This window comes from Dryobates pubescens, chromosome 36 (genome assembly GCF_014839835.1).
Source record: "Dryobates pubescens isolate bDryPub1 chromosome 36, bDryPub1.pri, whole genome shotgun sequence".
Taxonomy (NCBI): domain Eukaryota; kingdom Metazoa; phylum Chordata; class Aves; order Piciformes; family Picidae; genus Dryobates; species Dryobates pubescens.
The window spans coordinates 3,751,698-3,771,835 of record NC_071647.1 but is presented as its reverse complement, the minus strand read 5'-3'; the positions used below and the strand labels follow the sequence as shown (position 1 = coordinate 3,771,835).

Here is a 20,138-nt window from a genome sequence, read left to right as displayed (position 1 = left end):
CCCTTACACTGGGAGAGTGCCTCACATCCATTTGTTCACCTGCAAAATATCTGTTTCAGGCCAAGTCTGGTGGGAGATGATCTCTGTGAAGATCACCATTATTTTTCACTGGTATCATGGAAAGAGAAATTGTTCCTGTTCCTTTTTAGCTCCGAGTGCTCCACTGAACTGGCGGCGAGGGAAGCTGCTGGGCCAGGGAGCCTTTGGCCGCGTGTATTTGTGCTACGATGTGGACACGGGCAGAGAGCTGGCAGCTAAGCAGGTCCAGTTTGACCCAGAGAGCCCTGAAACAAGCAAGGTAATTCTTACTACAGCTTCTAAAACCCCAGTTTGGCAGATTTTGAGATCCTGTAGAGTGCCTGTATCTGCCTGTCCTCGAAAGCTGGTATCTTATTTAGTTTGTGCTGGGGTTTCAAGTCATGTGGAGAGGGAGTAAGAGTCATTTAAAAATCACTTTTCTGTATTACTAACTCCAGCCTGAAACTAAAATCCATTTTCTGGTTTCATTTTTGGCTCTGCTTTCTCAGCTTTTTGGTTTGCTGCCAGGTTGCTTGAGGAATAGTAGACTGCCCTGTGTTCCTGGTTAGACGTGGATGGGAATGAAACTAAAGCCAGAAAGAGCAGAACTTTTTTCTCTCTTAAACAAAAATGCTGCATGCACTTGCAAGTTTCTGTGCTTGTATGGTAGGTCCTGTGTCAAGTCTCTCCATGACTGATTTCTGCTTCTGAATTCTCCTTGTCCTCAAGACAAATTGACCTGTGGCATGTGAATAACCAAGAACAGCGATGTGACACCACGGTAGAAATGTGGAGATGAGAAGGGGCACCTTGAAATTGTAGGTTAGCACAGGACTCCCTGCACAGTGGCTGCAGCTGAAATGGCTCTTAGCTTCCTTGCTGGTGTTTGAACAATGTACCAGTTTCCCAATATTGAACAAATTTCACTTTGAGCTGAAATCACTGATCCATGAAGATTTAATTATGGGATGCTGGTGCCAAGATAAGTCCTAACTTGGTAAGTTTTAAGTTCTACCATATCTGTGCTGTAAATCGGAAAGTAACTCTGAGCCAAGGAAGAACAGGCTGGAATGTATTTTGAAGGCGCTAAACTCCAAACCTCAGACTATCAGTTGGCTCAAACAAGCAGCTTCCTCTGCCTCCATGCATCTCTGCAGCAGCCAGCTCCTTGCTCTCGAAAAGCTACATCCTCTCCCAAAGCAAAAGAAATTAACTTCACACCTTCCAGCAGCAGGAGTGGAGAGAGTTAAGTGGGACTCATTTGGGGGAAACCATCATTCCTTTCTCCATAGATCCTCATGCTCCAGTACCTTTGATGTTCAGCCTGTTCATTCCCTGGGTTCAGCAAGAACCTGATACTTTTCCTGGGCAACAAACATCTCTGATTCAGTCTGAAGCTGTTGGATAGCCTTTTGCCTTTGTGCTATCATACCCTGTTGTCTGTGGCAGGAATGAGGCAGAGAATCAGTTTGATGTGCATGGCTGCAGATACTTTGAAGTAAATAGGAGATGAAGCTGTTTCTGAAGCTGATCCAAGTAAAATCCTCAGAGTGGATTAGACAGGAATGGGTGAGAAGAAGTTAGGAACTGTTAGCATCTGTAGTCTTGCTCTCTAATGAGGTTCCTACAGAAAGGTTTCTAGCAGCTCTGTAACTGTGTATTTGGAGCTTGTTTATGATTGACATTAGCACTCACTGCCCTCAGGTTGGTAGGGAAGTGAGGTTATAGGTGTTGTGCTACTTGGCTAAAGGAACAAGACAGGGAACAAAATTTGTCTGGTACTGAGTCATAGAATGGTTTGAGTTGGAAGGGACCTTAAAGATCATCTCATTCCAAACCCCCTGCCATGGACAGGGACACCTCCAGGTCCCATCCAACCTGCCTTTGAACATTTCCAGGCTTGGAGCCTCTCCACAACTTCTCTGGGCAATCTGTTCCAGTGCCTCACACCCTCATGAGGAAGAATTTCTTCCTAATGTCTAATCTAAATCCAGCTTCTTCCAGTTAGAACCCCTCACCCTGTCACTCCATGCCTTGGTAACAAGTCCTTCTTCTTCTATGAGCTACCTTGTAGTCCACTTCAAACACTGGAAGGCTGCAATAAGCTCTCTCCAGGGCCTTCTCCAGGCTGAACAACCCCAACTCTCTCAGCCTGTCTTCATATATGGTCCTGCCTGTGTTCTAACCATCAAAGCTTCTGCACCAACACTTTGCTGCTTCTCATCCAGCAAGGATTATCATGAAGCACTGCTGACATTGGTCTTTCCCAAGAGGCAGGTGAGCCAATGCCATGGATTAGACTTCTTCAGTGTAGTAGTGGCCTCATCCTTCCAGTGGGCATGAACAGGATGAAGTATTTCCTGAGGACAGAGCCTTATTTTCTCCTTCAACATCCATAGGAAGTAAGTGCCCTGGAGTGTGAAATTCAGCTGCTGAAGAACCTCCAGCACGAACGAATCGTTCAGTACTACGGCTGCTTACGGGACCGGGCAGAGAAGACCTTGACCATCTTCATGGAGTACATGCCAGGGGTAAGAGCTGCCACAGGCAGCACAGCCACAGAGCAGAAAGTGAGCTGGGTGTGTTTATTAACTGATTTATTAGTTGCTGTGATTACCTTATGTCATCCACCTTATGCCCCTTTCTCCTGCTGAGTTATGATGCCATACTGGTGCTGGGTTATAATGCCACCACTTTCTTTTTAGTTTTGCCCAAACCACCTCTCTGTTGGTATTTTCCTACATGTGTCATACTTGAAATAATTCTCTTCATTGGTCACTGAAGCCACTTGTTCTCTTCAGTTTTAATTTGCTCCACCAAAGGACTTCAGAGGCCTCAAGCCAACTTGGAAATCAAGCTAAGTGAAATAGCAGAGTCATAGTACAACAACTTGGGCTAAAGCTGACCCTGCAAAAAAGGGAGACATTTGACTCACATCAGTCTGCTAACTATTTTACTGCCTGCCTTCCCAAATACTTGTCCCAGCCCAGCTGAAGGATGGAGAAAGCAGACAGAACCTCCTTTAGCTATTTTTGTTGGAGAGCATGTCCTTGTATTTCTTAAATGGGGCTTCACGTGGCAAGATGTGCTGAGAGCCTCACCAAAAGGCTTTAGGAGAAACCATGATTCCTTACTGTGCTGCTGGGGTGTATGCCGCTGTCCCAGCTCATGGGAGTTGAATGGGGAATGCAGGATTTGTGGTTTGTCATTTCTTTGCCAATCCCTTCTGTCTGCTTTGGGTGCAGGGGTCAGTGAAAGACCAGCTGAAGGCCTACGGTGCTCTGACGGAGAACGTGACCCGGAAATACACTCGCCAGATCCTCGAGGGAGTCTCCTACCTTCACAGCAACATGATTGTGCACAGGGACATAAAGGGTGAGAGCACTGCTGATTTATGGATCTGCCACGTGCTAGAGCCACTCTGAAAAAGACATTCATTAAGAATGTTTAGAGTTCAGTGTCCTGGCTGAGGCTTCTGAATGTTGCTCTGCTCAGTTATCCCTCTTTGGTCTTGTATCCATGTGCAGGGGAAGTTCATGTTCTGGGCTGGGTAAGGGGAAATTGGGCTGTTGTGTCTGCAGGACCCCAGAGCATGGCAGTTGTTTATAATAAGGAAGATTGGGAGCCTCTAATTCTTAGAAACACTCCTTTATAATTCCTCCTTTTTGTCTCACACCCCAGCAAAATTAGGCTGATTTGTCATCAGATTTTCACTGCCTCCACCTAAATCATGTTCATTTCCCTCTGGACTCCCTTCTGGTTTCCTCTCTCCTTGGCCCAGGTACCATTTCTCAGTGGGTGGACATACCAATTGCCATTGCTCTGTGCCTGCTCTTGACAATCTTGCTTACCTCAGGCTCTTGTGACTGTCCTGCCTCCTCTGCTTAAAAAAACCTCCACACAGAGCCTCAGTGATCAGTCCTTATAATAGATAAGCCCATGGAGCCAGCCCATCTCCTTAGGAGTTAATGTCAGCAGATGTGTAGGCAGCACACAACTATTTTCAGTGCTCTAGAGGGAAAAATATCCTCTTGTTCCTTCCTTGCATCCCCTCTAGGCTGGCAAAGGCAAATGAGCAGCTGATTCCTGAACAACACCTTCTATGCTGCACTTGTGATGCTCTAGCAAATCATTTCCTACCTGGTGGGTTAGCCTCTAGTTTGCACCCCTCTAAGCCAAACTGTTAGCTTGCCTCCAAGGTGCTGGATGGACAATTTGTTACTCTGAATTCAGCTCTCCCAGTGGGGCAGTGAAGTGATTTCCCAGTACACATAGCAGATAATGGCAACAGGGAGCTCTTGATCTTGATCAGAGGAGGTTTAGGTTGGATATTAGAAGAAACATCTTCACTGAAAGATGTTCTCAAACACTGGAACAGGCTGCCCAGGGAGGTGGTTGAATCCCCATCCCTGGAAGTGTTTAAAAGCCAGGTAGATGTGGTGCTGAGGGACATGGTTTAGCAGCAGCCTTGGTTGAGTTAGAGGATGGTTGGGTATTAAAGGTCTTTTCCAACTGAAATGATTCAGTGATTCTATGATCTAAGTGTGGCTTTGGAGGAAGAATTTGGTTTGGTGTCTAAGCCTTAGTTTGTGTCCACATACAAGCTCAGCTCTTACATTCACTTTTTTTTCCCCTGGTGCTTCATGTTCAGGACCTCTGGCCAAGAGAAGTGGGGATTGACTTGTTTATTGTAGAAGTTCAAAGTGGTTTAATTAGCTCCATCTGCACTCCAGCTGACCCAAAAGCAACAGTTAGAGTCACCAGAGCAGCATCCCAGTAAAATCCCTTTCTACACAGCTAGGATCTGTCCCAGCCACTGGCCTGGGGGCCCTGCATAGGCTGCTGGAGCTGTTTACGGGCAGTGTAACAATGACGGTGCTGACTCAGCTCCCATTTCCCTTCCCCCTTCACTTCCTTATGTTTTTCCCCTGAAGTTTTTCCCATTTTCAGCCATTAGCAGCTGGCTTGTCTACAGCCCAAATGAAAGGAATGATGTTTAGCAGGTCACCTGAGGCTTCGTGGGGAAGAAGCCATACCATGAGCGTGGGTATTTCTGGGTTGGCTATCAGGCTGCGGACCCAACAGCTGGATTGCATGAAAACAGCTGTCTCCATTCTTTGGTTTTTGTCCAGGAGCCAATATTCTCCGTGACTCTGCTGGGAATGTGAAGCTTGGGGACTTTGGGGCCAGCAAACGGCTGCAGACAATCTGTATGTCTGGAACAGGCATCCGCTCCGTCACTGGCACGCCATATTGGATGAGCCCGGAGGTGATCAGCGGAGAAGGCTATGGAAGGAAAGCAGACGTGTGGTGAGGCTTCAACTTCTTGTCCACAGATCAATTTACAGCTTTTCTGGAGGAAGATAAGACACACAGAATGGTAGGGATTGGAAGGGCCCTCTGGAGATCAGCTGGTCCAGCCCCTCCTCTGCTAGAGCAGGGTTATCACACAGGAATGTGTCCAGGTGGGTTTGGAAGGCCTCCAGAGGTGGAGACTCAATAAACCTCTCTGGGCAGCCTGTCCCAGTGCTCTGCCAACCTTAAAGTGAGGAATTCTTTCCTTATGTTATAGTGGAATCTCTTGTGTCCCAGTTTGTGTCCACTGCCCCTTGTCCTGTTTCTGGACACCGCTGAGAAGGTTCTGGCTCCATGCTCCCATCACTTGCCCTGTAGATACTGATCAGCATTGATAACATCACCCCTCAGTCTCCTCTTGGACCCAGGAGACACTGCAGTCATCAATGCAAGGGACAAGTGGCAGCTGGGACCTTCCAGTGCAAAGCTGCATTCAGAAGATGCCATCACCCTAAAGAGGAAATTAAACTGGTCTCCTATTCATGACCAGTATAAGTCCACCATGCCTTATGTGACCCTGCTCAAGGAGGTACCTTGGGGCATGATTTATTCATAGCACTGTGAGAAACTGTAAGCCTTAAACTCCTGGCTGGATGTCATTTTGTTCCCTCTACATCCAAAATCAGGTTGTTGTCTAAATCAGAAGTTTAAAGCAAATTGAAGTAGTTGATTTGAACTCAAGACACAACCCATGGCAGGTTCTGCTGTGCAATGTCAGCATGCAATAGCTCATTTAGTTGTCCAAGAGCTACTTCCACTTGTTCCTCCTTCAAGTTGAAAGCTGATTTTGTACATCCCCTATGGGGATAGGCTGCAAGAGTTGGGGCTGTTCAGCCTGGAGAAGGAAAGGCTCCAAGAAGACCTTAGAGCAGCTTTCCAGTACCTGAAGGGGGCTACAGGAGAGCTGGGGAGGGACATTCTACAAGGGCTTGTAGAGACAGGATGAGGGATGGTGGCTTTGAGCTGGAAGGGAGGAGATTTAGACTGGAGATTAGGAAGAAATTCTTGACAATGAGGGTGGGGAGACCCTGGAACAGGTTGCCCAGGGAGGTTGTGGCTGCCCTCTCCCTGGAGGTGTTCAGAGCCAGGTTGGATGAGGCCTTGAGCAGCTTGGGCTGGTGAGAGTTGTCCCTGCCCATGGCAGGGGGATTGGAATTATGTGATCTCTAAGGTCCCTTCCAACCCAAACCATTCTATGATTTTTCTGGTTTCTGACTGCTGTGAGATTTCCATCCTTCTTACATCCCTTATGAAAGATGCTGAAGGTTGTTTAGGGATAACCAATTCATTTGGTTATCAAATGAGAGCTATGCTTATAGCACACTGAAAATGAAAGGAATAGAATTCAGTCTTTAAAGGAAAGATGCCCAAAGCTGGAACAACACAAAAGACAGAGGTCAGATCAGAGGTGATCCGAAGTATGCATGAATGGAAACTGTAGCCATGCTATTATTGGCATAGCCAAGAAACAGCCTCTATGGAAAGGAAAGGGCAAAATGGTCCCATGTCAAAACATTAGCTTTGGGAGCCTTACAAGAAGGTGAAACTATAAAACTCAAGCAAATGACAGTGACAAGAGGTGTGTTTGGGACTCCACAGCAGAGCAAGCTGCTGTTTCCTCTGCCAGCAGCCGGTGGAAGCGGAGCTCAAAATCTCCCTCATCTGCAAAGAGTTAAGTTCTGCAGACTCTCCCAGCTGGGATGCTTGTGGAGAGAATGGAGCACGTGCCCTTCCCCCTGGGCTGATGCAGTTGTGGATTTCCTCTTGGTGCTGACATGGGCCCATTCCCATCAAAGAGCTGCTGCCGCTGGCCGGGCTCCAGTTCCTCCGATCCCAATGGTCCGGCTGGAGGGGGGGTGTCAGAATTTTCCAGTCCCAGGGTGGATGCGTAGGGCTGAGAGGCTCAGAGACGTAACCAATCTGACCACCTGGCTCTCTGCCACTGCTGCAGGCCCCTCTCCAATTTTCTTTTTCCTAAATAGCAGAATATGTGAGCTATTTGTTATTGCTGGAGTGAGCTGACACGAAAAACATTCCTGCTGTTTGCTGAATATCTTAAAGAAACCGGATCTGCTTAAAGGGTATAAATCAGTCTAAACAATAACACAGCCCTGCTTGCTCTTGAGCAAACCCCCAGCACTTCAGCACACATGGTTTGCATTTGCTGTTCTCTCCTCTAGTAAAGTCTGAAATGGCTGGAAACCAGCAGAAGGTTTTCACGTTGGGTTTTCAGCCTTGTCAAGAAGCCTTTTCTTGCATATTCACTGGGTTTGATTCCTTTCCTTCCTTGTCTTGGCAGTTGATGCAAGGCTGCCTCTGAAAATGCTTTTTCTTTGCTTTTCACTTCAAAAGAGGGTTTAGCTTAAAGGTAGAGGAGGCAGTTTGCCTTTTTACTGGAATGATGTGATCAAAAACACAGAAGGGACATGGATCTGTTGGAGAGGGTCCAGAGGAGGCCACAAAGATGATTAGAGGGCTGGAGCACCTCTGCTGTGAGGACAGGCTGGGAGAGTTGGGGCTGTTCAGCCTGGAGAAGACTCCAGGGCGAGCTCAGAGCAGCCTTCCAGTACCTAGAAGGGACTCCAGGAGAGTTGGGGAAGGACTTTTTACAGGGACTTGGAGTGAGAGCACTAGGGACAGTAGGTTGAAACTAGAGCAGGGGAGATTAGGCAGAAGGTCATTAGGCAGAAGGTCTTTACTCTGAGGGTGGTGAGACACTGGAACAGGTTGCCCAGAGAAGTTGTGGAGGCCTCATCCCTGAAAGTGTTTAAGACCAGGTGGGATAAGCAACCTGATCTAGTGGAAGGTGTCCCTGCCCACGGGAGCAGGGTTGGAACTGAATGATCTTCAGGATCCCTTCCAACTCAAACCATTCTGTGACTCTATGAACAAAACCACAGCAGTGGATATTAGAAGCTCATTAACTACTTTTTGCTTAATCTGTAGCCTGAAGGAATTCTTTTTGAGCAAAACCCAATCACTGCAGTGCTACAGACACCCATGTCCCTGTGAGGATCTTGGTGTCACTCTTGCATCAGGAAGGATGCTCAGCCATGTCCATCATCACAATCTTGCCTTGGAGGAGCCTGCAGAGCTCCATTAACTTCAGCAGTTTTGTTTCACCACAGTGATGCCTCTGCCCCCCTGGCATTTCAGTTTACTGCCTGCATAGTTTGGAGCTGTTAAGACCTTAATTACTTTTTGACAGACTACAAAGCTTGGTTTCTTGTGCAGGGGAGATATTAAGGGTTTGGGGGTTGTATTTGCCCCACAGGGGAATTCTGAGGCTGTGCACTGAAGGGGATCTTGCTGCAATGGCTTTGTGGGGTCAGACAGCTCTGACTGACTAGACCTTGGTTAATGATTGGTTTGTACCTCACAACTCAACACATGCCTCTGAGCAACCTGATCTAGTGAAGGATGTCCCTGCTGACTGCGGGGAGTTTGGACTAGATGACCTTTGGAGGTCTCTTCCAGCCCAAACCATTCTATGACTTAGCAGCGGCACCCAAAACACCACTGAGGTCAAAGAGCAGCTTCAGGGCCATCTCATGTGCGCCTCCTGTCCACTGTTGCTAACAAAAGTTTACTGAGAGCAGGATTTGAGCAGGGGGAGCAGAGCAGATGGCACCTCACAGTTCTCACTCAGTGAGAAGCACAGTGGAAAGCTCTTCACTGCCTCAGCTCTTCGCTGACAGCCATCAGAGCAGCGAGGCTGGCAGGTCTGGCTGGGGTTTGCCGAGCACAAAGCCATTTCAGAGCTGTTTGCAGAGCTCTTCTTTGATGTTGGCTGCTTGGAAGCTGTCTCTGAACACTGCATTATTGTGTGAGTCAGTCCTCACTGTTGGTTTGTTTTATTTTCCTCTCTGCTCATCCAGGAGCCTTGCTTGTACCGTTGTGGAAATGCTGACGGAGAAGCCACCCTGGGCAGAGTACGAAGCCATGGCAGCCATCTTCAAGATCGCCACCCAACCAACCAACCCCCAGCTGCCCTCCCACATATCAGAACATTGCAGGGACTTTCTAAAGCAGATCTTTGTGGAAGCCAGGCACAGACCCTCTGCTGAAGAGCTGCTCAGACACCAGTTTGCACAGCTCCAGTACTGAATTACCTCCCTCGCTAGCAGCTCCTGCTGGGCTCTGGGTGCCCCGTCTGGTCTAGTTGCAACTGCCCCTTGTGGTGCTGCATCTTCAAAATGCCAACTCAGCTGTCCTAGTCCTTTGGGGAAATGATGCCAAGGAACCTAGGGTCTGCTCTTGTGCCTGATACCTTTGTTTGCTGGACTAATGTTTGTTCTACCGACAGCTGTCCAAACAGAGCTGCATTTTTTTGCCCTAGCTCCCTTGATGTGGAAGTGCAGCTGGCTGCCTGCTTTCTGCGGGCCCGAGAGTGGCGGCCCGAGAAGCGTCTCACTGAACACAGAAGAAACCACTGAACCCAAGTGGGAACTGGAGTTCACAACAGAAACATGCAACAGCCACCCAGAGCAGCTCTCTCTCTACGTGTGGGTCACTGGTTTCCAGCCTGCTAGGGCATCTCTAGTACATGAATCCAGCAAAAAGCCATGTGTCATTGAGCATGCGCTCGCTATATAATGATGATATATTTTTCTTCTTAAGTATTCAGCATCTGAAGGTGTTCAGAAAATATTGATTCAGAAGTATGTGAATAGTGTTATTTTATAATGAAACCATGGGGGGAGGGGAGCTTGGGGGGGAGGGGGGGAGGGTGAGGGAGGTCTTTCTAGCTAAATGTCAGGATAATCAGAAATGTTTCAGCAGAAGGCAATCGCTCCAGGGCCCGAGATCAGGGCTCTCCCACTGACGTTAGGAAATCCAGAGCTTGATTTCCAAGGCTTGATCTGTCCTAGCTTTGAGACAGTGTCAGTTTGTGTCCTCATGGCCAACAAGCCTGTGCTCCTGCTTCACGTCCCTGGGACTGCTGGCTCTAAACAAAAGCCTTCTGGAAGGGAGTTCTGCAGAGCAGCTTTCTGTCGCACCTATCTTTTTGGCTGGTAACTTCTTACCATCCTTTAAACCAAAGATAGCTCATCTGGTGCCCAGGAATTTACTTCAAGAAAAGCTTCTGTGTTTCTTTGAGGACCTGACCTAATGGAAAACTTGAGTTTTTCATGGGGAGAAGTAGCTGGACACTAGTTTTCACTTGTGCACAGTAAGTTAGAATCGAGCTCAACCCTTCCGTGTGTGTGTTTTGTTTTACAGGTGTGCAAGTGTTCACTTAAAATTCCCATCAAATGTTCTGGCCCTCTTTCTATGAGGTGTATCAAACAGGGAACCAGAGAGAACCTTTTTGTAATGCTGGTGCATTTCTCAAATGAACTGGAGATTCCCATGCCAGGTACCAGCAAAATGTCTGCAGGTGGGTTTGGATCTGAAAGGTACCACGTCTGTGAGAGCCGAGGTCCTGGTGGCTGGCTGCCCTGGAATACTGTGTGGGGTCTGGGCACTGCTAGTCCTTATTTCACTCCAAAAGACCTAACAGTTTTTAAGTGCTGGGGATTTGTGGAGTAATTTGGAGTTACCTGTGTGAAAGAAAAATAAGCAATGTATTAGTAGCTAAAATACTGCTTTATGGAGCACCACTGGAGGTGGTGTGCTCTTGTGTTGGAAACCACCTGAAGGCTCCACGTAACTTCCACTCTTCTCCACCATAAAAACTTGCAACCAAGAAAATTAGCAGTTCTTAACTGAATGCTAGTAGCAGGATAAGGCAAGTTTTAGTGAAAGCAAACTCCTTGAACACACAATAAATACTGTGTTGAATTAAAGAGAGATGCAAAAGAACCCTAAAAACCCCCTAAACAACCAAAAGCCCTGAAAGGATTTAACAATCTGAAGTGGGTTTTTTTCTGTGCCAGACTCTGAGCAACGAGTGATCAGTGAAAAGCAAGCTGGTGGTGCTTTCACTTTCAGGCTCTCCTGCACTACTACAAGGATGCACTGTTTAGGTTGCAGGCACTTAGGGGGATATCTTTTCTGAAAGCCCTTGTTCCATAATTTATTTAAGTCTAGTGAGAGCACTTCTAATGATCTTTCCCAAACCTGGAACTTGACTCCAAATTGTCACAGACACAGGGCCTGACTTTTGGCCTGCACTTCACTGTCGCTTGCGCCGAAGGGAGGTTGAGGGCGTGAGGCTTCTACCCTGGCTTTACAGCACTCTGCTGTGGTGTGACTGGCTGCTGAGGAATGGGAAATCCTTCCTGGAGTCTTTGTGGCAGAAGTAGATGGTCAGCACTCTCGTGGGAGCCTGGTAGCACTCTCCAAGCCTTGCAACCAGCACCTAAATATACCAAAGATTGGAACCTTTCCACCCACACTTCACCCCAGCAGCGATCGAGAGTGCAGTGATGCTGTCTCTGTAGGCTTCTCTCTACCCTTGGCTTGTCCTCACCAAACTGAGACCTCCTTCCGTGGTCTTTTCCTTGCTGTGTTTTGGGAGAACAGGGCATGAGGAAACAGTGTCACTCTTAATGTTTCCAAGCAACTAAATCCTCAGGATCTGTTGTGGCTTTTACCTCATATCCACCGCGGAAGGCTGCTCCAGAGCAGAGCAAAGAGCACCACGGACCGATGGGCTCGGTCCTTTTTTCCCCTCCAGAGCTTCTGGTCCTTCCCCCCCACCACCTCTGCTGAAATGTGCCTACTCTGTGTTGCACACTTTGTATTGCAGTCTGTATTCATGGGAAGCAAGTAGCAGCTGTAGAGTGACAAGAGACCATGGGGGGGGGGAGGTGTGCCAGCTTGGACTTGCTTGGATCCCAGGAGCTGCCCCAGCGCCACCCGTTCGGCACAGGAAGAAGCCAAAGCATTACCTGTATGTTTGGAAATGCACTTTTATGAATGTAGTTTATATCTCCTCTTTTTTTGTTGGGTTGGGTTTGGGTTTTTTTTTTTTAGCTCTTTTTACATCATGATGCCTCATCCCTTGGTTTGGGTTTTGGTTTATTTATATGGCAAAAGATCATATTTGGTGATTTTTTTTTCCTTTTTATATATAGCAACGCGACTGTTACGGGGGGGGGAGGGGAAGGGAGGCTGGGAAATCAATTTGACACCTTTATGAGTTTAAAAAAGGTTAAAGAAAAATGAAAAAGGCAAAAAAAAAAAAAAAAAGCAGCTGGTTTTGCAGAGAATTTGCTGATGGTTTGTAACGAGCAGAGCCGAGCCAAAATCGCCTCCTTTGTTTCCTCACAGCCCCTCTGGGTTATGGCAAAGGGAAGATCTGGATTCAGAAGCAGATCAGGCTAGATGCAGACTGGGTGTAGGGAAGAAATTCTTCACAGGGAGGGTGGGGAAGACACTGGAACAGCTGGCCCAGGGAGGTTGTGGCTCTCCCCTCCCTGGAGGTGTTCAAGGCCGGGCTGGATGAGGCCTTGAGCAACCTGGGCTGGTGGAAAGTGTTCCTGCCCATGGGGAGGGGGCTGGAACTGGATGATCTTCAAGGTCCCTTCCAACCCATGCCATGAATCCCTAAAAGCCCACTGCTCCAGGGAGTAGCTTGGGGCTGACTCTAGCACTCCAAGCTCTCAACTGGCAGCAAAAAAAGTTTCAAGTGGACATAAATGTAACTGTGCCTCTAAACTGAGTTACATCTGGCCTCTACCCTGGCTGGATTGGCAACAACTGGGACTGAAGTGATGTAGGGCAGAGTGGAGGAGGAGTGCCAGGCTGACAATAAGCTATTGTGTCCACTCCAAATGTCAGCTTGCTGTTCTGCTGCTCCTTCCAGGAAGGGATACATAATGAACAGTGAGGGCTGGGATCCTGCCCCCTCCCTGGAAGTGTTCAAGGCCAGGTTGGATGAGGCCTTGAGCAAGCTGGGCTAGTGGGAGGTCTCCCTGCCCATGGCAGGGGGTTGGAACTGGATGATCCTTAAGGTCCCTTCCAACCCAACCCCATTCTCTGATTCTGTGCCCCTTGCTGGAAGGTGCTGCAGAAACCAAGAATCTTCTGTAGGAAGGAAAAATTATCTCCCAGGAGCCTTGTTACCCTGAAACAGTCTGAGCTTCCCACCAGAGAGGGGATTTGGCTGTCCCTGAGCTTGTTAGGAAACAAAAGTAACAGCATTTTGGCCTCGGTGTGACGATTCTGTGCATTCCAGGTTATTTGCTTGTTCTCCAGGACATCTGATCTTTGCCTATGCTGCTGGTGGCAGGTTGCAGCAGATTGGATTCATTTGGTGGTGGTGGTTTTTGGAGCAGCATTCCAAAGGACTTGAAGATGCTCCAAACAGTTCCCATTGCCGTTAATTACCAAAACCAAATGGAGCAAGAGGGGGATTGGTACCTGCTGAGGTGACACATGTGCCCTCCCAGTGCCCAGAGAGAGCCAGGGTGACCTGTGAAACCTCAGCAGGTAGATGCAGCCCTGCTCTGGTAGGCAAAGACCAGATAGCTGAGCTGTCCAGGGGGGCTCAGGGTGATCCCAGAGATTGCTGCTTAGGTTAATAGCTGCTGGAGGGGAAAGGTTTGATTGTACAATCCTGTGGCCATCACCTTGGCACCTGCCCTTGGAGCTGGGAGTATCAGTCTGCCTTTAGTGTCCTCTGTGGTTTAATGGTGTGGAGGCTTCAGGTCGTTAAACCCCAGCTTGTTCAGGAGCAAACCTCCCTGAGCAGCTCTGAGTTTCCCGGTTGGAAAAGGCAGATGTGCCTAGGAGGCAGCTGAGCAATGAGGGAAAGGGACTTGGCAGGCTGTGCAGAGCAGGGAGAAGTTGCTTTAACCTGGATTGTGCAGAAGACATTGAAGCAGTAGTCTCTATATACCGACTGGGGGCTTGCAGTGCAAAGCCAGGCCAATGTATCGTTTTATTTACAATAAAATTATCCTTTATATGAAAGCCTTCTGGTGGTGCTGTGCAGTGCAGTGGCTCTGCCTTCCTGGCTGGTGCCTCAGGGGTAAGTCAATCAGACACTGAACTCCTTTTGCTTCTACCCAAAGGACTGAAAAATGCTGCCTCTGAGCCCTGGAGCAGGCTGCCCAGAGAGGTTGTGAGGAGACACTAAAAACCTGCCTGGATGCATCCATGTGTGACCTGCCCTGGGTGATCCTGCTCTAGCAGGGGGGTTGGACTCAATGATCTCTGGAGGTCCTCTTCCAGCCCCTCCCATTCTGTGATTCTGTGTGACATTCATCCATTGTCACTCTGAAGAGAGAGGTAGGGTGGCTCCCCCACTCTTGTTAGTGTGTGAAAGCAGCAGCATCTCCATTTCAGAGAGAGGACCTGATACTTTCATGGCTTTATTGAGTTAATTGGGTTGATTGGCTCTTCATGTGGAGATTGTGCTGCTGGAGAGCAGGAGCTGAGGTTTGAGGTTGGATTTTGCTGGGACAGTGAGTTCTCCACTCCAGGTCTTGATCTGTAAATGTTCTTGATTCACCAGTGCTTAACAGGGGAGATGATCATCTGGAGAAGGCAGCTGGTAAGAAGAGCAGGAGGAGATGGTTGGCATGATAATGTGAGATCCTGCTGTGTTGTGCTTCAGCTGGGAGCCCTCTGGAGAATATCCCAGAGCACCTTGCTAAGCAGGGAACTCCAGCTCTAGCTTGTGAAGCTCAGGCTCCTTGGAAACCCAAATACCTGGAAACAGTTCATGGGATCACTAAGGTTGGAAAAGACCTCCAAGATCATCAAGTCCAACCTTCTACCCAACACCTCTGTGGCCACTACAGCCTCACAGTTAAAGGTTCCTGAGTTATTTCTCCTTTGAAGGGCTTGAACATGTCCAGAGAAGGGCAATGAAGCTGGGGAAGGGTCTGGAGAACAGAGCTGGTGAGAAGCAGCTGAGGGATCTGGGGGTGTTCAGCCTGGAGAAGAGAAGCCTGAGGGGAGACCTCATTGCTCTCTACCACTCCCTGAAAGGAGGTCAGAACCAGGTGGGGGTTGGTCTCTTCTCCCTAGTATCAGGTGATAGAACAAGAGGAAGTGGCCTGAAGTTGCGCCAGGGGAGGTTTAGGTTGGAGATTGGGAACAATTTCCTGCAAGAGTGGTCAGGGATTGGCACAGGCTGCCCAGGGGGGTGGTGGAGTCCCCATCCCTGGAGGTGTTCAGGAAACGTGGATGTGGCACTTGGGGACATGGCTGTGGGGGGTGGATGGTTGGATTCTTGGAGATCTTTTCCAACCAAAACAATTCTGTGATTCTCTGAATGTGTTGTCTGGGCCTGGAGAGGGCCTCTGCACTTCAGACAAATGTGAGCTATCACCAGCTGCCTCCCAGAGCTTCCCAGCAGAACTGGAGGAGACTGGGCAGTCTTGCATTGGGTGCAGCAGGGATCTGGGACAGGATAAGCTTAGCTGTCCCAGAGCAAGGCACAGGAGTGGGTAACCACACTGCCAAGTATTTTCAGGCCTTATTTTTCTTCCAGCATTGCTATCTTAGGAGAGGACAGAAATAGAGCTCCTATAAAATCCCTCTCCACCACTCACAGAACTGCTCATTTTTTCCTGGTCCTGCTCACTCTGTTTATGCAGCTCCTAGTCTTTGGTGTCACAGTCACTTAGGCAGTGGTTTGGATGCCACCATGGTCCCTTGAGATGCTGGCTCCCCTCAGGCCCTAACCACAACCTTCCTTCTTCTCACCTTTTCCCAGGCCCTGTCAGTGAAATACTGAAATATTTGTTGATGTAAAACAGGAGCAAACAAGGCCTTGAATGGGTTAAAGAAGCTGATGCAACAGAAACCCCTGCATGTGGAGCAAGTCCATGTGTGCTGCTGGTGTGCTGTTCCAGAGCAGATGAGAACCAGACAAGTGAGGTTCTCCCAAGGACACAAAAAAGCCTTTGTGGAACCAGGAATAACCACATCCCACTGCTCCCTGACAGTCCTGCCTTTGATGAGGGAGGAACTGAGAAACTCTCAGTCGCCTTTACCTGAGGAGGTCCTTCCCAAAGCTGGTGCCTTCTTCATTCTCCTTTCCACTTGATCTCTTTCCTTTGCTTTAGGAGCATGATGGTGTGTATGCTTGTATGATGGTGTGTAGCTCAGGGTTGGACCTGCTGGAAAGCACCTCCATGGAGAAGGACCTTGGAGTCCTGGTGGACAACAAGTTCACCATGAGCCAGCCATGGGCCCTGGTAGCCAAGAAGGCCAGTGGTCTCCTGGGCTGCATGAAGAAGAGTGAAGCCAGCAGGCTTGAGGGAGGTTCTCCTTCCCCTCTACTTTGCCCTGGTGGGGCCTCATCTGGAGTATTGAGTCCAGTTCTGGGCTCCCCAGTTCAAGAGAGACAGGGAACAGAAGCCAACAGAGGCTATGAGGATGATGAAGGGACTGGAACATCTGACAAGGGAAGGCTGAGACCTGGAGTTGTTTAGTCTTGAAAAGAGCAGCCTGAGAGGGGATCATGTGGATGTTTATAGGCATCTGAAGGGTGGGTGTCGAGAAGGGTCCAGGCTCTTTTCAGTGGCAAAGAGAAGGCTCCGAGGAGACCTTATTGTGGCCTTCCAATATGTGAAGGGGGCCTACAGGAAAGCTGGGAAGGGACTTTTTATGGTGTCAGGTAGTGATAGGACTGAGAGGAATGGATCCAAGCTAGAGGAAGGGAATAGGAAGAAGCTCTTCCCCATGAGGGTGGTGAGACACTGGAACAGGTTGCCCAAGGAGGTGGTGGAAGCCTCATCCCTGGAGGTTTTTAAGGCCAGGCTGGATGTGGCTCTGGGCAGCCTGATCTAGTGTGAGGTGCCCTTGCCCATGGCAGTGGGGTTGCAACTAGATGATCCTTGGGGTCCTTTCCAACCCTGACTATTCTGTGATCCTCCTGACACCCACCCTTTAAGTACTGATCTGCACTGAGAAGCTCCCCCCCTCACTCTTGTCCACTCAAGGCTAAAAAACCCCAAGTCTCTCAGCCTTTCTTCCAAGAAGGATGTTCCAGCCCCCTCATCATCTTCATAGCCCTTTACCCTCTCAAGCAGTTCCCTGACCTCTTGGACTGAGGAGCCCAGGACTCCAGATGAGATCTCACCAGGGCAGAGCAGAGGGGCAGGAGAACCTCCCTTGACTTGCTGACTCTTTGCACCCCAGGATGCCTTTGGCCCACAAGGGCACATTGCTGGCTCAGGGCCATCCTGTTGTCTACCAGCTAAAAACACTCTGTGCCTGATAGTCCTGCTGAGCAGAGCAGCAGCCTGCAGTGGTGAGGGGATGGGGAAGTGAAGCCAGCAAGAAACAGGAAGTGAAAACAAGGAGTCTGCTTTCATTTTCTACACTGACCTTGGGAAGGGGCCCTGCAAGGGGCCACAACTCAAGCAGCAGCAGCAGCCCCTTGCAAGGGGCCACAACTCAAGCAGCAGCAGCAGCAGCCCCTTGCAAGGGGCCACAACTCAAGCAGCAGCAGCAGCAGCCCCTTGCAAGGGGCCACAACTCAAGCAGCAGCAGCCCCTTGCAAGGGGCCACAACTCAAGCAGCAGCAGCCCCTTGCAAGGGGCCACAACTCAAGCAGCAGCAGCCCCTTGCAAGGGGCCACAACTCAAGCAGCAGCAGCCCCTTGCAAGGGGCCACAACTCAAGCAGCAGCAGCAGCAGCCCCTTGCAAGGGGCCACAACTCAAGCAGCAGCAGCAGCAGCCCCTTGCAAGGGGCCACAACTCAAGCAGCAGCAGCAGCAGCCCTTTGCAAGGGGCCGCAACTCAAGCAGCAGCAGCAGCAGCCCCTTGCAAGGGGCCACAACTCAAGCAGCAGCAGCAGCAGCCCCTTGCAAGGGGCCACAACTCAAGCAGCAGCAGCCCCTTGCAAGGGGCCACAACTCAAGCAGCAGCAGCAGCAGCCCCTTGCAAGGGGCCACAACTCAAGCAGCAGCAGCAGCAGCCCCTTGCAAGGGGCCACAACTCAAGCAGCAGCAGCAGCAGCAGCAGCCCCTTGCAAGGGGCCACAACTCAAGCAGCAGCAGCAGCAGCCCCTTGCAAGGGGCCACAACTCAAGCAGCAGCAGCAGCCCCTTGCAAGGGGCCACAACTCAAGCAGCAGCAGCAGCAGCCCCTTGCAAGGGGCCACAACTCAAGCAGCAGCAGCAGCAGCCCCTTGCAAGGGGCCACAACTCAAGCAGCAGCAGCAGCAGCCCCTTGCAAGGGGCCACAACTCAAGCAGCAGCAGCAGCAGCCCCTTGCAAGGGGCCACAACTCAAGCAGCAGCAGCAGCAGCCCCTTGCTGCAGAGCAGCAGCTGACTGCTGGCTGTCTCAGTGGAGGCTGCAGGAAATGGCTTTTGTTCAGGTGTGAATCTGCCACCTGTGAGGAGGAGTCGGCAGCACCTGAGGGATAGGGACAGACTTGGTGAGGCTGAAACTCCCTTGGAGCCCTGCCAAGGTCTGTGTGTGCTGTCCCTGCTGTGCTGGCAGTGTAAATCCTGCCAGATCTTGGCTAACCAGGAGAGTAACTTGTCCACCAGGAGGGCTGTCAGGCTCCTGGGGTCATCCAACACTTCTCTTCTCCCAGACCAGGTGTGACTGCAGCCAGCTTGGCCAGCAAAGGGGAGCTGTGGAGATTCTGCTTGGCTGTTGGTGTTCACCCAGAAGGACTTGTAGTGAGGGAGCAGTACCAGAGTGACCTGAGTTAAGAACACTTCTGTTACACCATCTGTTCCTCCTGGGACTCCATGGGCTACTCAAACCTACCTTTTCCTTCTCTTCAGTCCTTGGCTGCTCTTCATGGCTGTGCCTGGATTCTCCCAGGCAGGAGCTGATGCTAGCAGTCAGTGATGGCACAGGAGCTGGTGCTAGCAAAGGCTGGTGCTCAGCTGTGTGGTTCTGCTGTTTTCTGTGCTGTGTGGGCTCTGAAGAGCCTAATTCCTGTAGCATTTCAAAGATGTGGAGTTCCTCGGAGCTTACTCCTTCCAGCCAGCCTTGCAGGTGGTGTGTGGAGGAGGGAGGTAAATAAGAATTAAACCCAGGCTCACCTCCTTTCCCTGCATTAGGCTCTCCAGCCTGGCAGGCCTTGGTGGGCTCAGTAATTTGTATGGTCTCTGCTGCTCAAACATCACAGCTCAGCAGATGGGCTGAGAGCTGGCACTGCACCAGTCAGGCCAGCTCTGCTGCCCATCCTGCCCCCTGTGCCAGCTGCAGAGCAGACAAAGCCAGCATTTGCTCGTGGAGGCAGGGCACAACGTTTATTGATAGGGCAGGGGAAGGAACTGAGCCACCAGATGTGTGCAGGGTGGAGCTAATCCCCAGGCTGATGAATTCCCTTGCAGGTGGCCTGGGCTCCATGTGGAAGCTGGTGTGGTGTGCAGCCCCCAGGGTGGTCACACACCTCTCCTGTGTAGCCAGGCTGAAATAACTGGGGCTGTTCAGCCTGGAGAAGGCTCTGGGAAGACCTTAGAGCTGCATTTCAGTATCTGAAGGGGACCTACAGGAAGGCTGAAGAGGGAATGTTCAAGCAATGGCTTGAAACTAGGGCAGGCTGGGCATCAGGAGGAAGTTCTTCACAGTAAGGGTGGTAAGACACTGGGAGAGGTTCCCCAGGGGTGTGGTTTTAGGCCCCATCTATGCAGCCATTCAAGACCAGACTTGGGCAGCCTGATCTAGTTGATGTCCCTGCTGACTGCAGGGGGGGTGGACAAGATGACCTTGGAGGGTTCCTTCCAACCCAATGCAATCTGAATCTGCTTTGGGTCCCTAAAGGACTGAGCTACCTCAGCCATAGAATCATAGAATCAATAAGCTTGGAAAGACCTCAGAGATCATCAAGTCCAACCTGTCACCCAACACCTCCTGACAACTAAACCATGGCTCCAAGTGCCACATCCAAGCCT

At 49.9% G+C, this 20,138-nt stretch overlaps 1 protein-coding gene across 3 annotated transcripts in view; it reads left to right on the top strand.

Annotated features, from left to right (window-relative positions):
- Window positions 1-12,115, top strand: part of MAP3K3 (mitogen-activated protein kinase kinase kinase 3) — a 48,361-nt gene extending 36,246 nt beyond the window's left edge. For 2 of the 3 annotated variants that reach the window (XR_008463032.1, XR_008463031.1), the window contains exons 13-18: window positions 150-298; window positions 2,418-2,549; window positions 3,264-3,393; window positions 5,151-5,328; window positions 9,252-10,034; window positions 10,597-12,115. Coding sequence is in view for 1 of the 3 variants with exons in the window: in XM_054176640.1 (XP_054032615.1) it covers window positions 150-298; window positions 2,418-2,549; window positions 3,264-3,393; window positions 5,151-5,328; window positions 9,252-9,480 (818 nt within the window). In the remaining 2 variants the exon portion in view is untranslated. Of the gene's footprint in view, window positions 1-149; window positions 299-2,417; window positions 2,550-3,263; window positions 3,394-5,150; window positions 5,329-9,251; window positions 10,068-10,596 lie in introns of those variants that run through there. The other variant, XM_054176640.1, reaches the window with a different exon arrangement.
- The last annotated feature ends 8,023 nt before the right edge of the window (window positions 12,116-20,138 follow it).